At 41.6% G+C, this 22271-nt stretch overlaps 1 protein-coding gene across 1 annotated transcript; it reads right to left on the reverse strand.

The window, feature by feature from the left end:
* Positions 1-1655: 1655 nt before the first annotated feature.
* On the reverse strand, positions 1656-8949 carry LOC142140385 (speedy protein 1-A-like). The gene is made up of 6 exons (XM_075198157.1): positions 8802-8949; positions 7939-8072; positions 6043-6101; positions 5501-5586; positions 3931-4090; positions 1656-2357 (listed from the first exon to the last, which is right to left on the reverse strand). The coding sequence occupies exons 1-6, from the start codon at positions 8810-8812 to the stop codon at positions 2166-2168; spliced, it is 642 nt and encodes a 213-aa protein (XP_075054258.1). The 5' UTR covers positions 8813-8949; the 3' UTR covers positions 1656-2165.
* Positions 8950-22271: the final 13322 nt, after the last annotated feature.

The raw sequence follows: 22271 nt of genomic DNA on the forward strand, positions 1-22271 counted from the left end.
ATTATGAGTCAACCCAGGTTTTAAAGACATCTTGTTAGGCTTAAAAAAATTACCAAATATATTGATACCTCTACCATGTTTCCATCTGAAACACCTTGCATTAGGGGAATGGTGGAGGATTACTTTCATGACAATGTACAAATTAGCATCTCAGACAGTCGCTTTGAATTCCGTGAGGAAAAAAAGGAAATTTCGAGCCCCTTGTACAAGCTAGCTATGGTTCTCCACCCTCCAGTGTGTACTAAAAAGAGTGTTTAGTACAGCCAGGAACATTGTAAGTGATCATCGGAGGAGACAACTTCCCAAAAGTGTAAGAAAACTGTTGCTCACTAAAATGAAAAACAAATTGTATGAGGAACACCGTTGTAAAGTTAGATTCCAGTGGGGATGAACTTATATTTGTGATGATCATCTTGACATCAGTGATGAGGATGATCATGAGGGTGATGACATTGTCAAAATAGAGGAAGGTGACCACTGTTAGGCAAATGTCCATTAGTAAATTGCTAAAATCCTTATCTAGTCTCCAGTTCAGCAACAAACAGTCAATATGTTCTCTTTTGTGGGGACCAAAGCAAATCAAGCACTTCAGCCACAGGCATTCCCAGTCGATGAAATGCTTGGTTTGTTATACTATGCAAATCCTCTTTAACATAAGGGTGGGAGTGTGTGCAGGGCCAAGGACAATTTCATTTGCACTATTCTACTTTATGGCCTTGGTCTATCATATTGTGTTAAATGCTCTGCAGACAACAGCTAGGCATTCATTTGTTCGCTATTCAGAAAGTCAACAATATTAGGTGGGCAATTCAGGTGTCTGCAGTATTACAGGGTTAGGGATACTATTGTCGATCTAATTATACTGTCTACAGTTGAACTGTCAATGTCATTATTGTCAACTTTCCAACACTTTCTATATTAGGGTGTCTGACATATAAGATGCTTTAGAACCAAAACCAAAACAAAAATACGGATGTCTGTGCAGATCTCTAAAGTTAATATTGAAAGGCATAAAGAAGCAAGTATGAGAAAATGGAAAAAGTTTATTTTGTATATTTTTTTCAAGCAAAATTATTTACATTATGAAAACATGCAATTACAGGAATAAGGGGTATTCTTAGTAAACAAGCATAGTTTAAGAGAATACATGTCAGCAATATCATTCAGTGATGAAGGGTGAGCAGGTCACCAAGGAAAACATAAGAATGTGATCAAGTGTTTCTAAAGATATGTACTATGCTGGTGTTAGTTGTTTTCTACAATCATTATATTAATGTGATCCATATGTTACTTTTATTTGACTAGGTGAAAAGAGCTGAAGAGATGCAACATTACCACACAATTGCATATTTTTGACCAAAAGATTATTAAGCCTGCCACCACGTCAAGGTAGACTCTTGCAGCAGGGCCCTAACCTATCCTACCTAACATTATTCTTTATCTTCTAATAATTTTTTTTTTTTTATTCAATATTTACTAAATTTTATCATAGTGTTTGCAAAAATGTTATTATATCTTACTTTATTTTAATCTATTCACTATTCTTACATCTTCCTAATCAGACCACTTATTCTCATACTGTCCTATACAATACAATATTTTACCTTCAAGTAGCTGAATTATTGACTGTTTTAATAATATTTTTGATTCTGTTTAGTTCAATCTATTTAAATTTGTCTTTTTCTGATGTATCCTAGCATATATTATCATTATATCTACGTATAAGTGTGTTTCTATCAGTTCATTAAAGATACTTCACTTGCTACTTGCTGTTTATGTCATCTTTTATCTAAATTATTGCATGTCATATTTTACTATAATATATTATCTACCGTATAAAATGGTTTTACATTGTGTCTAATATATATGATCTTATTATATCTGGTTTTACATTGTTCCTATCATAGATGATCTTATTATATCTGAGTATTTATGAAATAAGAGTCATTTAGTTTAATCGTTTGGCCAAAAATACACCTGAAAAAAATCTATAAAAAGTCCCTGCAATCACCGCTGGGCATTGTGTATGACTATTTAATTTTATCACAGTTCTCTCAGTATCTCTAGGATGTATTTACCCTTATAATGTTGTGTCTGTATCTACATGTTTAGCTTTATACTCTATTTCTAAGAATTATTTTCTGATTAATTAATGTGAGTTATGTTTAATTGGGATTCCAGAAAAATGTTGGTATGTTAATGTAATAAAGTGTTACTCTAGGGTAGGCAAAAGGGAAATAGAAGGGCTGAGGCGGGTTACAGAGGTGACAAGGTTTTCTGGCATATTTCCTTATGGCTCCGCCATGATGGTCTTTACGTTTCCTTTGCCAAGCCCAGTGGTCTTCAGCTCTCATCACCTAATAAACAATACAAAAAAAACTGTGATTCAACATATGGAGCCTGAGGGCCACACAGATGATTTTGGGGGTCACATTTGGCTCAAAGTCTGCTGATTGGACATCCATACTCTAGAATAGAGATGCACATCTTGTGGGCTTCAAAATCTGTTTTCAGGCACTGTCAAATATGCGAAACATGCTATTGGGACCCACATTTTGTTGACCTCCATTGTTCTGGAATACAGTGCTTTTAGTTTATATTGTCAATAGGAAAATGTTGAAAAAGCTTTCCATTCACAGTGAGAAAAGCGTTCCTTTTTTAATTTTACTTGACTAAATTTTTTTTGACATTTTTCCAAGTGACAATATGACAATAGCCCGTTGAGCCAATACTTTACCCTTAAGTTATTCAGAGCATAATACTAGGAAATACTAAGAGACATCCCCATCTACAGAGGGACAATTTCATTTTGTTTAACGTTCCTTAATGTTGGGTAGTTTACTGTTTTCAATTGCAGAAAATCCCCTAGAAAGATCAGTCTCCCACTTGACTTTATGCTCATATATAGTCTTTTTTACCGCAATAATTTATGATTTACAGCTGAAATGCCCATCGGTAGTTATTTAACTGTCAAATGTTCATCATTAATTATATGTAACAGTACAGTATAGTCACATTACTGCTACCTTCTGGTTCTCTACAACAGTCTCTGCTGTGTCCCAGTCTTTTCTTAGAAACACTTCCTGCACAGCTTTCTGTGTCACAAAATGTGTGCTCGTTATGGCATTCTAATTGAGCAAGGTGAATAACAATTAATAATTTGAGAGAGCTCCCTTTTATGTCGGCTTGACATTAAGCCCTACCAGGTAGGTATTACAATTAATCCACAACTTTGCCAGAGCTTCCCATATGCTTTAACTGTGTCAATAGAACCGAATGTGAAAATTATGTGCACCGATCCCCACCCACATTACATCAGTCTATAAGGAATCCCATCAAGTGACATCTCTGAGCCAATTGTCCCCCAGGAGACTCACTTATTCTGGCTGTGTGTATAGAGAAGGTGGTAGGCAATGGAGGCAGTGGGTGGACAATATGCTACTCTCAACTGCAGTCCTTATTTCTCTGCATGTGGTGCTACACTGACATAAGATGTGAGGTTGGCTTGCAGAATGTCACATGGTGTCATTAGGAAGCACGTCCCCTCATCCTTGCTACAATCTGGGAGTCAATTACATGTATTCTGCTGTACCCAGTCATTGGCGGTACAGTGCTGACAGCTGTGCGCTCACTGAGCAGTGATAGGAAATTTAAAACTAGACAAAAGTAGACCCAGGACAATGAGCCTACAACCCTGGGGCACAGTCTAGTAATTCCACTGTGTGAACATAATTAAACAGAATCCCTGTGTAAATCATAATACTTATTACTATTCCAAACTGCTTTGCAAGTTAATTTTGTTAAATTGGAGCAACATGTTGTTTTCAGATACATTATACTGCACAATGCTTTTAAGAGATGTTTTTCCGCTGAATCCCATAGTGGTCCATGAATTTCTTCTACTTCTACTTATCCTACTATTTTACACACCTCTTCACATTGCTCCAGAGTCACAAGTGTTTGGAGCTGCATTCTGACCCACATGGCTTCGGTATTCTTCAGGAACATCTGGAATGGTATAAGTTGTGCAGCATAGGAATAGATTGTGCGGTACGATGGTTCTTCTTCCTCCATTTTATTTGCAAGCACCCTACATAAACAGAAGACCATAAGGAGTAGATACATTTCTGTCATACAGCCACCAGGTGTATAAAACATGTGCAGGCTATGAATACACTGTGGTGTAGAACAGACAGAGGTGTATTTATCATAGAGGTAGAGCCATCTACTGGTGAAAATGCTCTAAAGAAATCTTGTTACCCTGCTTAATGTGTTAATGAGATTTCCACCAACAATAACCACTCCAGTCTAATTTATCATATATCCAAGTATCCAACACAATCTCTGTTTTGTTAGCGACATCTCAGGATGGCATTAGTAGAAGGAATACAATGAAAAATATCATTAGTAAATAGATTTTAGAAATAAATGGCGCTGTTCTTCTGCCAACACAAATAAACTGTACTTTATGGGGGCAGGGCAGACATAATATAACATATTTCATATCTACAGGGCATATTTTTCATATCTTTATTTTCATTTTTATCATTATTCTAATAACATTGAGTACAAGGGGAACAGACAGAAATATAACAATAAACCAACAATTGAACATATATAGAAGTTCAGAACCAAACACTAGATATATCGAAAGTCTAGTGAATTATTCTTACTAAATAGCTCACTAGTGGTTATTAAAAAAATATGGATCAAAGTCAAAATATATTAAGTTAGGAATACAATGGTTTGTGTGATTATTAAAATGTATGATTGCATTAGTGGAGCAGGAAATGGTAGAGAGTATACATAGAAGATGAGCAGGGGGTTGTTATACAAGGGGGGATTGGGAAGTACAGAGAGGAAGGAGCTGAAGCCGGGGGTTTAATGTATTGGCAATAGATGTCATTTATTGCGTGTCTGGAAGGTATGTGGTAAAATCAGGGTTCCTAGTAACACGCGTGTGCTGGGCCCCCCGCACATGCTCAGAGGAGAACAGGGGTATCTAGAGCGATAAGTAACTTTTACCACTCTGCATATTTTTCTCTATCACAGCTGAGTATCGCTCAACTGATAAATTAATGTTGAAGCACTGAGATAAGTATATGTATATTGTCACTATAAACTGAGATTAATGATTAGACTTATGGCCATGATAAGTGTTTCAATATTAAATATACCCCAGAGTGCTGCCCCATAGTGCTGAAAGCTGCCTACATTTCTACTTTTCTTTTATAGCACATTAGGTAGAGTGAGGGGAATCTTTCTCATTATGTATTACATATCCTGTACATTGCTTTGAACTGATATCATACCCATAGTTCCTGTGTCATTTGGGGGCTTTAGTTTAGTTCAAACACAATATATTTTATTGTCTGGACATGCAGTAAATGATTTACTTGGAGACTATATAAACCATGACCCTGGCTAAAACGTTCTTCTGGGACATATTTCATGTTGTATTCCAGTTGTATATGACTAAACAACAAGGGTTAATACTTACAGTGCGGAGTAAAAATTGACACAGGTGTATTCCCTCACAGATAGGCCGGCTCTCCGGAAGTACACCAACACCATTGCCAGTAAGTACTAGAATACAAATACCAGTTACATAGTCAGAATGGAGAAATACATATGTATATCCTCCAACAGTCCTATTGTCCATGGACTCTGTTTCATTTTCTTTGGCAAAAAGGCTGAGTTCCCAAAAATTGGCGTCATGGCTATAGGAATTGGGGGCATAGTTTTGGTGAATCTATATGTGGGCTGAGCAGATCAGAGACATGGCTTAAAATGTCCTGATTTTAAAATCAGGAATGTAGGTGAGTGTATAAACACATTACAGATAACATTAGACACAACACAACCTCTTGCTGGAAGAGACAGTCTTTGGTAACCAAATCCAAACAATCAGACATTAACTTTAACTATGTCAATTTGCACTACCATGGTGAAAGGTAATACCAGACTGATCACTATGTATTACACACTATTGAGTGCAAATGGAATAAAATAGTAATGCTTAAGTAACATTGAAATAAATACCTTGTCTGACATTCTCAGGCACGAATCCATTGTCAGAAAGCTGTAGATGGTAGGGTGCTCTGCAATAATAAGCAAGAAATGTTCAAGTCTTATATGATTTAGTGGGGAATATTTATAGTAACTTTTTTGCAGGTAACTGTGAAGAAGAGTTGATGTTGCCCATAGCTGCCATTCAGACATTTCCTTTCATGCATAAAATACTAGAAAATGACAGCATCTCATTGGTTGATATGGACACCTGCTTTTCTATACAGTTACTTATAAAACATTATTCAATATGTTATACGTGTAGTAATGTAGCATATTAGACTGTACCTTCCAAAAGAATTTTGTATACTAAAATTGAAATCGCATCATGATGCAAAGTGTTTACTCTGCCACCTTGGTTTATAGGGTATTGCTGGTTGTCAGAAGCTAGTTATCACTCACTACTCTGACTGGCACAAATTGGCCAAAACAGCAACTAACCAAGTTTGAGTGCTAACTAGACCAACGTGATATTCCCAGTTGTAGGAGGGTATACTGGCACCACCAGGCTGCTTTAAAGGCACCTTGAGCCACTCATGCTTCTTGTGATTGTGTAGCTGCTGCCGCACCTCTTTTCTGGTTGTGCTGACTGAATCCTTTCTGACCTCTTACTGTGAATCAAGACTGCAGGGTATTTATTGGCTCAAATAACTCCTTTAAGTGCATACATGCACCATAAGAAAGTAGTGATGTTTTCCACCTTTCTACACTGCAAACATTTAATCTGGGCCCGGAAATATAAACACTAGGTACCTCACCCAAAGATTGTCCTTAAGGTCTAGGACCCCTCTCAGCCAAATTTGGCTTTAGGGCGTTTGGATCTTGAAGTAGATAATTGTATTTATTTTTACTTACAAGTACTTAGTACCTCTAATATAAAGTTAAATTGTTTCCCTCATTATATGTGGGGAGGGGAACAGACCCAACAAATGATTTATTTTGGTATTTGTTTTTGGAGAGGGTGATATTATTTGAAGATATAGCTGTTGTTTTTATATTTTATTATTATGTTGACATTGCTGCTATTTTGTTTTGTTGTTTCCCTCTACATGTATTGTGGCCCTTTGTATCCTTTCTCCATATTCACCATTATACTAAAATATAAAGATTAGTTGAAATGTTTCTCCTTCTAAAGAAGAAGCTTTGTGGACTCCATTGTCTTGAATTTGGCTTCCAATCAAAATATTGCATTATGAAACATATAATGTGATTTGGGAGCTAAAATCTCAGTTTACCACTGGCAAGATAGTAAATATTGGAGCATTCCCAGAATGTTCCCATTGAAATCCCTTGCAATGGCGCATACCGATGATGGACACCATGGTTTATCAAGGGACTTATGTACTGCAACCTGAATATGGGGCACTCTCATTAGAGGCACATTTGGTAACTCTAAAAAACATACTAGTAGATTAATTGGCTGCTATCAAAATTGATCCTAGTCTCTCTCTGTCTGTGTCTGTGTGTGTGTTAGGGAATTTAGACTGTAAGCTCCAATGGAGCAGGGACTGATGTGAATGAGATCTCTGTACAGCGCTGTGGTATTAGTGGCGCTAAATAAATAACTGATGATGATGATAAAAAGCGTCTGTCAATCCCTAAGGTCATATTGTGTGATAAGCTGATAGTTGTACACGTTCTACTTCACACTTTAAAATTATTTGTTTTTGCAAATTAATGCATAAATATCCCCCCATCAGTGCTTGTCCTACTGCTTAGATTTTTCTGCCAGATTTCCCATGTTCCATAGCTTCTGTGTGGATGTATTTTGCATAACCAAACTTATTGTTTTCCAAGTGTCTATTGTGGCCCTAATAAATGTTTGTGTCCTTAATAAATATTAATACATGTTAAGACAATAAGTCATACCCAGCAATTTGTAAAATGCCGCTTTCTCCACTTGTCCCAGGCTAGGAGAAGGGTCAGCAGTGCGAGGTTGTCTCTGGTCTACATATAGTTTCCTTCTCTTTGCAGAGTTCAGATTGTCTTCTGTTGTCTTTCTTCTAATGAATGAAAACTTATTTTTAAATTAAATATAAGTGATTTAGCATCCATAAATGCACCCTATAGTTCAATGTTTTATGCAGAATTGCACCTATCTCCTCACCTAGAACATGAGGGCCACATGCTGCTTTTGGGAACTGCTGATTTAAAATGGACATGCAGCTACTTTGCAGGATTGCACCATGGAAATGCACATGGTGAAAAGAATAAAAATTTCACTTTAAAATTCAGCTACTAAACTTTTACAACTATCTCCTTCTTTAAATGTAAAATGTTCCTTGTACTATTTGTACTATTTATTCCATTTATGTTGTAACTGAATAATAAGAGTGAGAGGGCACCAGACTGTCAGTATTTCATGTGTTATTTTTGTGTGTGAATATTTATATCACATGGATATTGGGACATATAATGCACATACCAATATCTAATGCACCTGGATGGTTATAAAGTTGTCCCACATTTTGAGGGTCATATCGGCACACTGAGTGCATGGATGAATGCTTTATTTTTGCTTACATTTTTATGGAGAATTTTTGATCTATAACTGTCTATACCACACTTAGTTACACATCTATACACTCAGTTAGTAATATTGTGTATCTGCATAATATTTGACACTATACCCACAGCTAACATCACAATGTTTTTAGCCTCTTACCAGAGTGACCCCTTCTACTACTCCTCCCATAACCTTCTATTTGTAGTGACTGACTTATTGCACTTACCTCCTGTCCATTCTCAGCAACTCCGTCACACCCGACAAACAACGTCAAAGAAGTTAAAAAAGAAGGTGGGGGTTAAAATGGGCAATAAATATAGAAATATAGGGACAATCAGCACGATACACTATATTATACAAGATTAAATACTAAACAAGTAAACTAAAACCACAATATATGTTATAAATAAATGCTATACTATAGATAACTTAACAAATCTAATTACAAATATACAATGTAATAAAATATAAAGATATATATATATAAATATATGTATAAAATAGGTAATATAGTATAAAATGCGCAGATAGTAAATCTCTCAGTATAGCAATGAATCCAAGGTTCGCCAGTCACAGTGATGTGTGAGCTGTCTGCCACCAGAGCTCACGGCCAGTTTGAATATATACAAATGACATCACCTTGACCACCTGCCATGCAGTGATGATGACTGAGGTTCTAATGCTGTTGCCATGGCGTCAACTAGACTTAAAGGGCCACTAGAGTTAAATTGCTGCATTATATAAAGGAACTAATAGTAACATTTACACATTTACATATCAAGCTAATCTATCAACTCTATTTAGGAACCTATCACAAATTTGACATGAGACAGTGATTATGGTTGAAGACTTTGTTATATGCACTCCAGTCTTTCTGTTTTTAGGACTACTGAAAGTCACTGCAGCTAATCTACAGTTATCTAAACTTTCATTAACAATTTATCTATTTTAAGTCTCTGATCATGCGCATTTTCACATCAATTCATAAATGGTATCAGCAGTGGTGTAACTAATGCCACTGCAGAGGGTATGGCTGCTATGGGCAGGGCCAGTTTAAGGGTCACATGGGCCTAGTTAGCGCCTCCCTCCAACCACCTACATCTCCCTAACATGCATACAGCACTAACTGGTTCACTCTGCATTTAAGAAAAATGAAGATTGGGAAACACGTCACAACTGCCCCTCATGTGGGCACAATACATTATTTACAAAAAAAATAGTAAAACAAGAAGAATATATAATATGGGGGACACTATTCACTATAACAGTTTGTGCAAATCCTGCCAAACTTAGAGTAATAATCTTATGAAACTAGTGTTACCAGATACCATTCAAATTTCACAGGAAAACATTTTTGAGTCAAACTATTTTATAAAATTAAGTACAAGCAAGGTATAAACAAAAAAGTATGGGCTCTCCTACTTGTATATCCAGAAAATGTTAAAAAAACAAAAATGACACCATAAATAATAGTAGCTGTTCAATTTCATGAAGAAGGGAAGACAATGGGTATTTGTTAAAATGTAGGTAACAGGCTTGGTGCTCCAAATTATAAGAATATCTTTTATGCATAAAAGTCCAAGTTCCGATCATTCACAGTGATAGATTCTCTTCCTGTACATCTTAATGTACAAACTCCTCCATTGGCTCACTCTTTTCCTCTACTAGATGTACACAGCTTACACCCTTATGCTCACTGATCCCATCATCGCTATCATTCCAACAGCTAGTTCTGTGTCCTTCTTGTTATGGGCAAACTCTCCAAACAATCAAAAGCTCAATTACTAAAAAATGCTACATTTAGTTGCTTCCCATATTTCTTCCCCACTATATATTGCCACGTTATTTAAATGCCACTGTTTTATATCATTAGACTGGCACTTGAATGATTATCATGTATTAGGAATAGACATCTGAACTAGTGGAGAAAAAGCTGGTTGCTGCATGACTCTGAACAGCAGACCCCAATAAACAAATATATTTCTTGCTTTTAGCATCATAAGTCTTTCAATCTAAATTCAATTGTTTGAGAGGAAGTATCATTGACATCTTTAATAAGCGGCAAAATAACAGGGTGTTCTGTGACTCTGAGAAACACCTTACAACAAGAATATATTTCTTGCTTTTAACATCTCAAGTGTTTCACTCTGAATGCAATTTTGTGAGGGGCAGTATCAGTGACATCTTCAGTAAGTGGCCAAAACACAGGGGGCCTAATTCATCAAGGCATGCGTAACCCCTTCAGAATAATACGTATGTATTTAGGTTTTCTGTACTCCAGAATTCATCAAGGATCTCATGATACGATGCTAGATGAACTCGGTGGCAACGCCAAACTGGCATGGTGTACCACTGCGACTGACTGCGGAAGTGTTCCGCTACAGAATACAGTACAGCTGTATGATTGAGTACACAAGGCATTTCTATTGCCTGCTTGTTATAAGTAGGATGGTTGAACAGGGGAGCTCTTAGAAGCAGAATTTGCATCATCTACCAGGGTTTTGGTTTTATGTGAATCCTAATAAAGAAATGGAAGTTGCTCAAATCAATTTATAGGCTATAGCAGGTGCATGAAAGGGTGGGGTTATCCTAAAAGGAACAAACACACAGAGAGATCCCCCAGCACACTGCAATAGCCAGCAACATATCTGCCATTTTTACTGTAGATAAAAATGCAAAAGTCTTAGTTGCACACATTTGCAAATGTATGTTAAAGCCACCCGCCACTCCACGGCGCTTTTGCTAATAGGGTGGTCCTAACTCTAAACAATGAGAGTCCCATATATTTGGGCCATACTTATGTGTTTTTAATTGAGAGCTAACTTGCCAAAGCGGTACCAACAGAAGCCTCCAAATAGCAATCCAATGTCAGCAATCCCCATCAGCTACTGACACCAACATGCCTCTCAGACAAATAAAGAAATGGAAGTTGCTCAAATCAATTTATGTGAATTATGTGAATCCTGCAATATATTTCACCCTTCATGTAGATGACCAATAAATGGTATTTAAAATGATGTTTACACTGTGTCTGTGTTTTATTTACCAGCACAATTGTGGCACTATTATTATTTTTTTTACTGATTTATTTATGTCGATATTGTGACTGTATCCTAAATGATGATAACGACATAGTCAGTGTTGGACTGTGGTATGAAGGGCCCACCAGGGGAATGCAATTGTAGGGGCCCATAAAATATTTTTGTGCAGGATGCGCTTGGCCAGCCAGAGGGGATGAGGCTACCCACTAGAGGGGGCTTGGTACTATTTAATTAAATGGGCACCACTCTAGCTCCTCAGTGCTGTGCCCCATCTTCCATTTCAACTGCTTTTTTCAAATTCCCCGCAGCCGGTCTGATGTTGGTAAATAAGTCATCACATCAGTCAGACAGCAGAAGAATTGAAAACAAGGTCTCAAGTGGGATTATTAACTACTACCAAAAGATGAAAAAATTAAATGAATAAAGTTTAATTTAAAAAAATAACATTTTATATGATACTTTATATATTATCTATTTTTTAAATATTTTGTACCAGAATTTTAAAACTAAAAATATTTATAATAATAGCAATGTATAAAAATAATATACATGAACTTACCCATGTCAACTTTAATGCAATCTCTTCTTTCTTACTTTTGCCCTCTCTTCTGTTTTCTCTCTTCTGATGTCTCCAGTGCAGCTATGACAGTTGTGCAGGGAGAGCAGCGTAGCGTCTGGTAGGGGAGAATGGTGGCAGGCAGGGCCGGACTGGCCATCTGGCACTTCTGGCATTTGCCAAAAGAGCCGATTGCTCTGTGGGCCGGTCCCGCTCCTAGCGCTCTCGGGTCCCGGCGCTTTAAGTTTTGAGCGGCTGCGCAGCGTGACATCATAACGTCATGCCCGGCGGTGAAGGAGCCATCGCAATCTGCGGTTCAGCTGTCAAGTGCCGCGCAGAGTGAATGCCAGTAGGCTGATGAGGTAAGCGTTTTCGATTGTCTTTTTATTATATCAGTATCTGAATTCCTTTCGGGGGATAGGGACAGGCACTGGAAGGGAGGGGGAGGAATAAGTAAAAATGACTGTACCAGGGGGAGTAAGTGAACATGTGTACAGGAGAGGGCTGAGTGAGTGAACATAGCTGCTAGGGGGGCTGAGTGAGTGAACATGGCTCTGGGGAGTGGGGGGGAGTGAAAGTGTATGTTAATATAGTGTGTACGTCATACTTGCCGTTTGGGAGAGGGGCGTAACTAATTGGCAGGAGGGATCGGGGTGCCTCGGATCGCTTCATTTTGGCCCCGCCCCCACGAGTAAAATTACATTCTGTCGTTGAGGGCGGGGCCAAAATGACGCGATTCTCTGTGAATCGCGTCATTTTAAAAAGGGAATTCTGGGATGTGGGAGAAATACCAGCTCTTGCGGGAGCCCGGGAGACTGACCCGGATTTCGGGAGTCTCCTGGACTTTCTAGGAGAGTTGTCAAGTATGGACTGTACGTGCTATATTAATATAGTGTGTGCATGCTATGTTAATATAGTGTGTGCCTGCTATGTTATTATAGTGTGTGCGTGCGTGCTATGTTAATATAGTGTGTGTGCGTGTGCGTGCTATGTTAATATAGTGTGTGTGTGTGCGTGCTATGTTAATATAGTGTGTGTGCGGCTGCAGTATATTAATTAGGCGTGTGTGTGTGTGGCCGCAGTATTTTAATTAGACGTGTGTGTGTGTGTGTGTGTGTGTGGCCATAGTATTTTAATATGGCGTGTGAGGGAAAGGAGAATCTTAATATAGTGTGGGAGGTAGGCTATTTACTGGTGAAGTCTTGGTGGGGCTAATTATTTAAGATGAAATGACGGAACCTTTAATTTAATGCTTGGGTGGTTTTGGGCTATTAATTGAACATGGGGCTGATTTTGGGGAGGAGGGCTATTTATTAAATATGAATATGAACTATTTAATGCCGGGGCTGGTTGTGGAAAATGGTTATATTAATTAAACGTAAATGCTATTTAATTTATTGCTGGGACTGTTTGGAGGGAGGGAAATAAGTTTTGATTAAATGAGTATACTGTTATTTTAATGTTGGGGCTGGTTGGAGGGAAATAGGTCTACTTATTAAATGTGAATATTATTATTGTTGGGAATGGAGGGAAGCCTAATTATAAAACGTGAGCGCTATTGATTTAACACTGGGGCTGGTTGGAGTTTTCTAAATCTCATGTACCCACTGTTTTCAAACTAAGGCATACAACATCCCAGGATCAAGACAATAAGGAACTGAGCTAAAGAAACCTGCTGTTACAAGTGGTGAAAGTGACCAAAACAGATAGGAGAGAGCAGGACAGTCTGCCAACTATCCTGAATCTGATGGGACAGCCCTGAATTTAGCCCTGAACTCTCGCTTAGTGAGGATTTGGTCCGACTACAAGGACAGTTGGGAGGTATGTCCCACTTCACAACGTGCTGCTTGATATGTGTGCATTTAAAAGTAGTGCACACAGTATTGCCTGTGTATTTGCCTAAAATTTGTCTAAAATGATAACTGTTATGTAATAGGGGACCCGCTGTCTTAAATACCCTTGGCCCCCCGAGCCTTAATCCAGCTCTGGTTAGGGAAAGGGACACAGCCTGCAGAGCAAGCCGAGGAGTATCACAAGATTTGGTAATCTCGTGAGACAAAGAGCTTCCCTGCTCACTCTACAGGCAGTTCCCACCCTGATGGATGTCAGCAGCACTAGAAGCATAGATAACTACAGTGGGCTGGAGGTGTCATAATGTGGCTGAGAGGGCATGATAAATGTAATGTTTTATTACAATATATGTATCAATGCCCCATGGTGACCACACCCCAGCACAATGTGGTCACGCCCTTTTTGGCGCCGAAGTCACGCAACGGCACACAGTTTATTTGCTACTCGTCTATGGAGGTGGGCCCCAAAAGTTTCCAAATTTCTCTTGCTGGTCCTGTACATACTATTTGCTGATACTGGTAAGCCCTATGCTTCAAATAGAGAGTCCAGCTGCACGTACTGCATTAGTAGCTCAAGGGACACTGTATAACAATGACCTTTGCAAAACGTACTGTAAGATTATTATCTGGAATAGAGGTGGGCCTGTGTGATTTAAATGCCAGGGCTGATTTTTAGTCCCAGTCCGGCACTGGTGGCAGGTGAGGTACTGCAGCAGTGATGTATGGCAGAAGGAGGAGCAATGTGTTGGTGGGGCCAGTGGCAGCATGTGGTGAAAGGTAGCAGGGAGGGGGGGGACAGGGGTTTTAGCAGATGGGAAGACTAGCAGCAGGGAGGGGGAAGTCTGGCACATGGGGTGTCTGTCAGCAGGAATGGGGAGAATATATAAGTAAAGGAGGAGCACCACAATGTACAGTCTGGAAGATGGGGGGTGGGCAATAGATAGACACAAAGGGGAGCAGGTAGACTGTGTATTTCCCCAAAAATAAACGCACACATAGAAATAACCAAACTTTCTCTTTCCTACCAATTGTGGGACACTGCGACATTGGGTATAGTAGGTGGTCAGGAGTTCTTGTCACTTAAACTGTTAATCTTTGGACTCTACCCCTGCTATGCCCCTCCTCTCCAGAGAGATCCTCAGTTTTTTTTAGGTGACCTAGAGTTCGTTCACTGGAGTATAGGCTCCTGCCTATACTCAGTCTAGTTATAGTTTGTCATGTTTTAATTTTATCTTATAGGGTGCAGCGCGGGATCCCTGAGCCCAGCAGAGTGAGCAGGACTTAGCTCTACACACTCTGGATCCCAGCGCAGGTAAGTGAAGCCCAGCGCTCATGTTACCAGCACCTCTGCCGGCAGTTACTCATAGGGGCCATAGTTTATTAGGATAAAAAGCTAAGACAGGCAGGGCTCTCTGACCGGCAGCACTGATCCCCTAGGCAATGAGCACAGGGAGAGCACAGTTCAGGGCAGAAGCAGCACTCACTCTCGTGGAGGTGAGCGGCTGCTCTGTCAGAATTCAACAGCTGGGCATAACCTATAGCGCTGGGGAAATGACAGGCGGAGAAGGAATCCCCGTAAATTTGGCCGCGGTTGTTCACTCCTGGCGGCCATTGGAGGTTGGCACCAGGGAGTTCTCGGGAGGCAGAGGTGACACAGCAGGAAGGGTAGGAGTGATAAGCGCTTCCTTCCCGCGCGGACAGAGGAGTCTGATCGCCATTACAGCGTGCAGCTCTGCATTTTCTTTAACCCCTGCTCTGCCTCTCTTCTCCTGGAGTGTTTTCTACAGTCCCTAATCGGCTACACTGTGCATTAGTGAGCATTGGGGGAGACTGTATATGTGGGCTTGTATGTTCTTGTGAGTCATTTCTGAATAGGAGATTTTTACAGACACTACTATTTAAATCTGCTTGTATTGGAGAGGTGCTTTGTCAGAAACTGCCTAGCACAGTCCTTTTCTATTTAGTCGTCTTAAATTGTCTGCATTACTTTTAAAAATTATTTTAAGAAGCAGAATTATGGCGGAGAAGGGGACAGCAAAAGGCAAAGGGGCTTCTGTGCCTGCTGCATTGTATTTTGCCTGTTCAAAATGTAACAATAAACTTTCCGTTGCCCACACAGACCGAGACGCCCTTTGCGCAGCTTGTCTTGCTGACGCTCAGAGGCATGGCGATTCAGCCCAGGAGGGGTCCTCTGCAATGGTGGAACCGCCCTGGATGCGATCCTTTTCTTCGGCTATGGAGAAAATGACGACCGTGATGCTACGAGCAATTGAGGTACGTGACAACACTACCACATTTACACTTACAGGCAGCCAGTCTGTGGGAAATGCTTCCACATCACAGGCAGGGTCTACTCACGGAGACTATAGGCCTGTATCTATTCCCCAGAGGGGTAAGAGGGCCGTTCCTGAGACAGAGCTAGAATTAGATCAGCTTTCTGATCACTCATCAGCCGAGGAAGGTTAGGTGGATATTGACCCTGATGGGGAGTCTCTTTATGATGCTGACTCTGGATCCACAAGTGTGGATAGTCTTATTTGGGGTATCAGACATGCCTTAGGGTTAGCTGACCCGGAACCCGTAGCACATAAGGGTATGTCCTTGTTAAAAGGGCCCAAGGCACAGTTAGCTCTTTTCCCGCATTCCCCAGAAATGTTGGAAATTATTTCTGAAGCTTGGCACAGACCAAATAAACAGTTCATGATGCCGGGAAAATTTAAGTCCCTCTATCCGCGGCCTCCAGAGGACACGGTAAAATGGGAAACGCTGCCGAAGGTTGACGCTCCAGTAGCCCGGTTAGCTTCATCTTCAGCTATCCTTGTCCAGGAGAGGATAACCCTTAAGGATTACACAGATAAGAAGTGTGATCTGGCTCTTCGTTCAGCTTACACCGCTGTGGGAAGTATGTTTAGGCCAAATTTGGCTGTAGCGTGGGCCAACAAAGCCGTTCAGTTATGGATGGAGTCTTTGATTAGGGGCCTTAGCGATAACACTCCGCGTTCACAGCTACTTAATCTAGCAGAACATGTTCTTGAGATTTCGGAGTATGTAGCGACCGCTGCCATTGATGCAGTCTCAGTTAATGCTAAGGCTTCGGCTCTGATTATAGCAGCTCGTCGTAACCTATGGTTACGGACGTGGTCGGTAGATGCAGACTCTAAAAGAGCTTTAGAAAATTTATCTTTTGATGGCCTAACTCTATTCGGGGCGGAGTTCGAAAGGGTTATTCAGGAAACCATGGGAAGTAAGAGTACGGCTCTACCTACGGTTTCAAGCAGACCCCGTCAGGGTAGATTTCGGTCCTTTCGAAGTTTTTCCCGGGGGGGAGGTGCCTTTAGTAGAGGGCATTCCTCAGCATCTAGACCCTCGGCCGGTAGAGGCAGAGGAGGCAGAGGAGGTAGAGGCACGACTGGGAGAGGCTCTGTTCGTCCAGCGGACAAGCCCTCCGCGTGACTGGGTCCCCCAGGGGGCACATCTGGTGGGGGCACGACTTCTTCAATTCCGGAATCAGTGGTTGAAATCCACGACGGATCTCTGGGTTCGAGGAGTTGTGTCCCAGGGCTTTGTCTTAGATCTACCCCAAGTAATAGTTCAGGTTCCTCCTCTGGAAAGGGGCCGAGGTTTTTACTCAAACCTCTTCCTGGTGCCAAAACCAGATGCATCCTTCCGCCCCATCCTGAATCTTCGGTCTCTAAACAAGCAGCTGAAGATTCAAAAGTTTTGCATGGAATCCCTTCGCTCTGTGATAGCAGGGATAGAAAAAGGGGAGTTTCTGGCATCGTTAGACATTAAGGATGCCTACCTGCATATACCAATCTGGGAAGGACACCAGAGGTTCCTTCGGTTCGCTGTAGGAAAGGCGCACTTTCAGTTCAGGGCACTCCCCTTCGGACTGGCTACTGCCCCCAGGGTCTTTACCAAGATCATGGCAGTCATGGCAGGCCTATTACGCCAGAAGGGCATAACAATCGTCCCTTATCTAGACGACCTTCTGTTGAAGGCACCATCTGCGCTCCTTTTATCCCAGCAGATTCAGACTGTCATACAGTTTCTGCAGAGTCACGTTGGGTGTTGAATTTACCCAAGTCATCTCTGGTGCCATCTCAGCAGATGCGTTTCTTGGGCCTGTTGTTCGATACTCAGTCTCTAAGAATTTATCTCCCAGCAGAAAAAGTCTCAGCTTTATAGTCAAAGACAAAAGCCTTGCTGAGGAAGAGGAGTGTCTCCATTCTCAGTTGCATGAGGCTTCTGTGGACGATGGTCTCGGTATTCGAGGCAGTACCGTTTGCTCAATTCCACTCCCGTCCACTTCAGGGAGAGATCCTGCGGAAGTGGTCAGGGTCACAGATAAATTTGGACAAACAGATTGTTCGTCAGTCCACACCCACAAGACTATCTCTAGTCTGGTGGACGTCCAGATCCAACTTGAACAGAGGCCAATCCTTACAAATTTGGTCTTGGACTCTAGTAACAACAGACGCCAGTCTGTTGGGTTGGGTGGGAGTAACAGGAACCCTGATGCTTCAGGGTCTCTGGTCCCCTCAAGAATCACGTCTTCCAATAAACATCCTGGAACTAAGAGCAGTGTACAATACTCTGATAAGGGCTCAAGAGTTTCTAAAGGGAAAACCTCTTCAAATTCAGTCCGACAACGCCACCACGTTAGCTTACATAAATCATCAGGGGGGCACTCGCAGCGTAGCAGCTATGGGAGAGACCACACGCATACTAGCGTGGGCGGAACATCAGGTCCCCAGGATCTCTGCCATCCACATTCCGGGGGTAAAGAACTGGGAAGCGGACTTCCTCAGCAGACACACCCTGCATCCCGGGGAATGGGCCCTAAACAGTCAGGTATTCTCCCTACTGGTGGAGCGTTGGGGTTGCCCGGAGATAGACCTGATGGCGTCCAGTCTGAACCATCAGGTACCGCGCTACGGCGCAAGAGCACGAGATCCAGCAGCAGAAATAGTAGATGCCATGTCAGCTCCTTGGCAGTATCAGATGGTGTACATTTTCCCGCCCATCCCTATGATTGCGCGGGTGCTAAAGAAGGTGAAGAGGGAGAAAGTTCCCGCAATCTTCATAGCTCCATTCTGGCCACGCAGAGCGTGGTTCTCGGATCTGCTGTCGTTAGCAGGAGCTCCTGCATTTCGGCTTCCCATACAAGCAGATCTTCTGGTTCAAGGTCCATTTCTTTTCCAAGGTTTGGATCAGCTGGCTTTGACGACCTGGCTGTTGAAACCCTAATACTTAAGGCTAAGGGTTTCTCGCAAGAGGTCATTAACACCATGATTAGGGCTAGGAAGCCTGCGTTATCTTCCATTTATTATAGAGTATGGAAGACATACATTGTATGGTGTGAGTCTAGGGGGCTTCATTCCTCTAGATTTAAGATTGCCCGGGTCCTGGAATTCCTTCAGGAGGGCGTTCAGAAGGGGCTGCGGCTTAGTTCCCTCAAGGGGCAGGTATCCGCCCTTTCGGTCTATTTTCAGAAAAATATTGCTGAATATGTGGATATTAAGACTTTCCTTCAGGGGGTGTTGCGTTTGCAACCTCCTTTTTGTCATCCTGTGGAGCCTTGGGACCTCAATGTGGTTCTTCGGGCTCTTTCTAAGCATCCGTTTGAGCCATTACAGTCTGTTGATTTGAGGTATCTTACGTGGAAAACAGTGTTTTTGTTGGCCATAGCTTCAGCACGAAGAGTGTCTGAGCTTGGGGCACTTCGCTGTGACCCTCCTTTTCTTATCTTTCACGCTGACAGGGCAGTCCTTCGGACCAAACCGTCTTTTGTCCCTAAGGTGGTTTCCAGATTCCACCTAAATCAGGAAATTGTTGTCCCTGCTTTTAAGGCAAAGAGGGACTCTTCAGCAGGGTCTATGCAATACTTGGATGTGGTGCGAGCTCTACAAATTTATGTAGATCGTACAGGTGCAGGTTAGAAAGACCAGAGATCTTTTTATATTATATGACGCAAATAAAAGAGGCTGGCCTGCTTCTAAGCAGTCAATTGCCCGATGGATTACGTCCACGATTCGTGAGGCTTACGTTTCAGCTTCTCTACCCGTTCCGCTGTCTTTAAGGGCACATTCTACTAGGGCAGTGTGTGCCTCCTGGGCGGCTAGGCATGGCGCGTCGGCGGAACAGTTGTGTAGAGCGGCGACTTGGTCTTCCGTCCACACTTTCACCAAATTCTATAGACTTCAGGGCTTTGCATCGGCTGATGCAAGCTTTGGTCGCAGGATTATGCGTGCAGCTGGTCCAGAGCATTCCTACCCTTGAGGAAGCTTTGGTATATCCCCAATGTCGCAGTGTCCCCCAATTGGTAGGAAAGAGAAAAGGGGATTTTTACTCACCGTAAAATCCGTTTCTCTGACTCCATTGGGGGACACTGCGCACCCTCCCTTGCTCTGTATATAGTTCTGTGTGTGAACATTTTTGATAATGGTTCTTATTTTTAAGACCTGTCTAGATTATGTTACCTCCTTATGTTCACTCTTGGTTAGTCAAAACTGAGGATCTCTCTGGAGAGGAGGGGCATAGCAGGGGAGGAGTCCAAAGATTAACAGTTTAAGTGACAAGAACTCCTGAACACCTACTATATCCAATGTCGCAGTGTACCCCAATGGAGTCAGAGAAACGGATTTTACGGTGAGTAAAAATCCCCTTTTCACCTCTATTGTGCCTATTATGTAAAACGGCTTGGTTGCGCTTTAATGATGAAGAAAATTCCAACACAGAGGAGGCCTACAAATAAAATCCAAATTCACCCAAAATCAATTTCAATATAAACAGACTTACCTCAATACTGACGCTGCAGATCTCTGATCGCACCAGCATGCGATTGGAGATCTGCAGCGATCTGCAACTTATTCCGAATGGACACCTCTCTGGCACTACACTTTCACGTCACTGCGACCTCTATGAATATTAATTTAAAGCGGCAATATTGGGTTAAGTGTTTGAACACTTAACCTGCGGGGTCCTGACTGGTGCGATCAGAGATCTGCAGTGTCGGTTATTGAAATCATTTTTTGGTCAGTTCGGAGGTTATTTGTATGCCTCGTTGGTGGCGGATTTGTAGATTACCACCGTTGCAAAACATGACTCTGACACACAGTAGTACATGTCTCCTACACACAAACAAACACTAATACATGTTTCATACACACAAACACATACTTAATGTCACGAGCCGCATCCTGGTGTGCTCTAACAGCCGGGCATGTGCATTAATTTCAATGCACTGTTATTCTTCCTTGGGCTTATCTCTGTGGCATAGAGTAGGAGGGTGTAGGGACATCCTCCAACACCAGGGGGAGCTCTCCTATGATTTTAATTGGTTCATTTATATATATGTTCCTTGTTTATGTTATTATCGATGCCAGTTCTAAGCTAGCAAATAATTAGCAACCTCTTGAGGCTGATTGTCAGCCCTGTTCTCCTCTTTTCTGATTGACCCATCAACGTATTTAAGGCAGGGAGGGCTTAGCCTCACTGCCGCTTATAGCGTCCAGTTTCCCTGACCCTGTGTTACCCTGACCCATTGGCCTGTACCTTGGACCCCGCTGTGTTGCCTGTGACCCTGACCTTTTGGCGTGTTTACTGACTATCCTGCTTGCCTGTGACCCTTGACCTTGGTTATCGTCTGACTATCTGCTGCCTTCTATTCAGCCTCCTGGCCTGCCGCTACGGGCTGTTATTACCAATTCACACTAAGCCTGGAGTTAAGTCCTGGGGGCATCTGAGTACCGGTGAGCATATAAAGCTCTAAGGGAAAGGCGGCTGCTATAGGTGAAGACCTCCGCCATCTGGTTCTGTGAGTTGGTGATCAGACAGTCAGCCTAACACTTAATACATGTCTTCTACATACACTTAATACATGTCATACACACAACACACACTAATACATGTCTCATACACACAAACACACACTAATACATGTCTCATACACAAAAATACACGTTCCTTGTTCGCTGTCCACAGTTCCATAGGCAAAACAGCAATGATCTGCGGTGGTATATGTGCTTTTGTGCCAACAGGGATGAGGGTGGATGTCTGGCCAGGTGATGTCTCCAGGTGCCATGGCTCCTTACTAAAGGGCAGTGGGCTGATCAGATCAACATATTGTTTTTTAAATAAATAAAAAAATTAAATATTTGGGAGTGTTTAATGTTCCGTGCCAACACTGCATGTCTGGTACTAGTCCTGGAGAGGGTATTGGGCATTACATGTTTGATGCATTGCGA

The sequence above is a fragment of the Mixophyes fleayi genome, chromosome 2 (assembly GCF_038048845.1).
Source record: "Mixophyes fleayi isolate aMixFle1 chromosome 2, aMixFle1.hap1, whole genome shotgun sequence".
NCBI lineage: Eukaryota > Metazoa > Chordata > Amphibia > Anura > Limnodynastidae > Mixophyes > Mixophyes fleayi.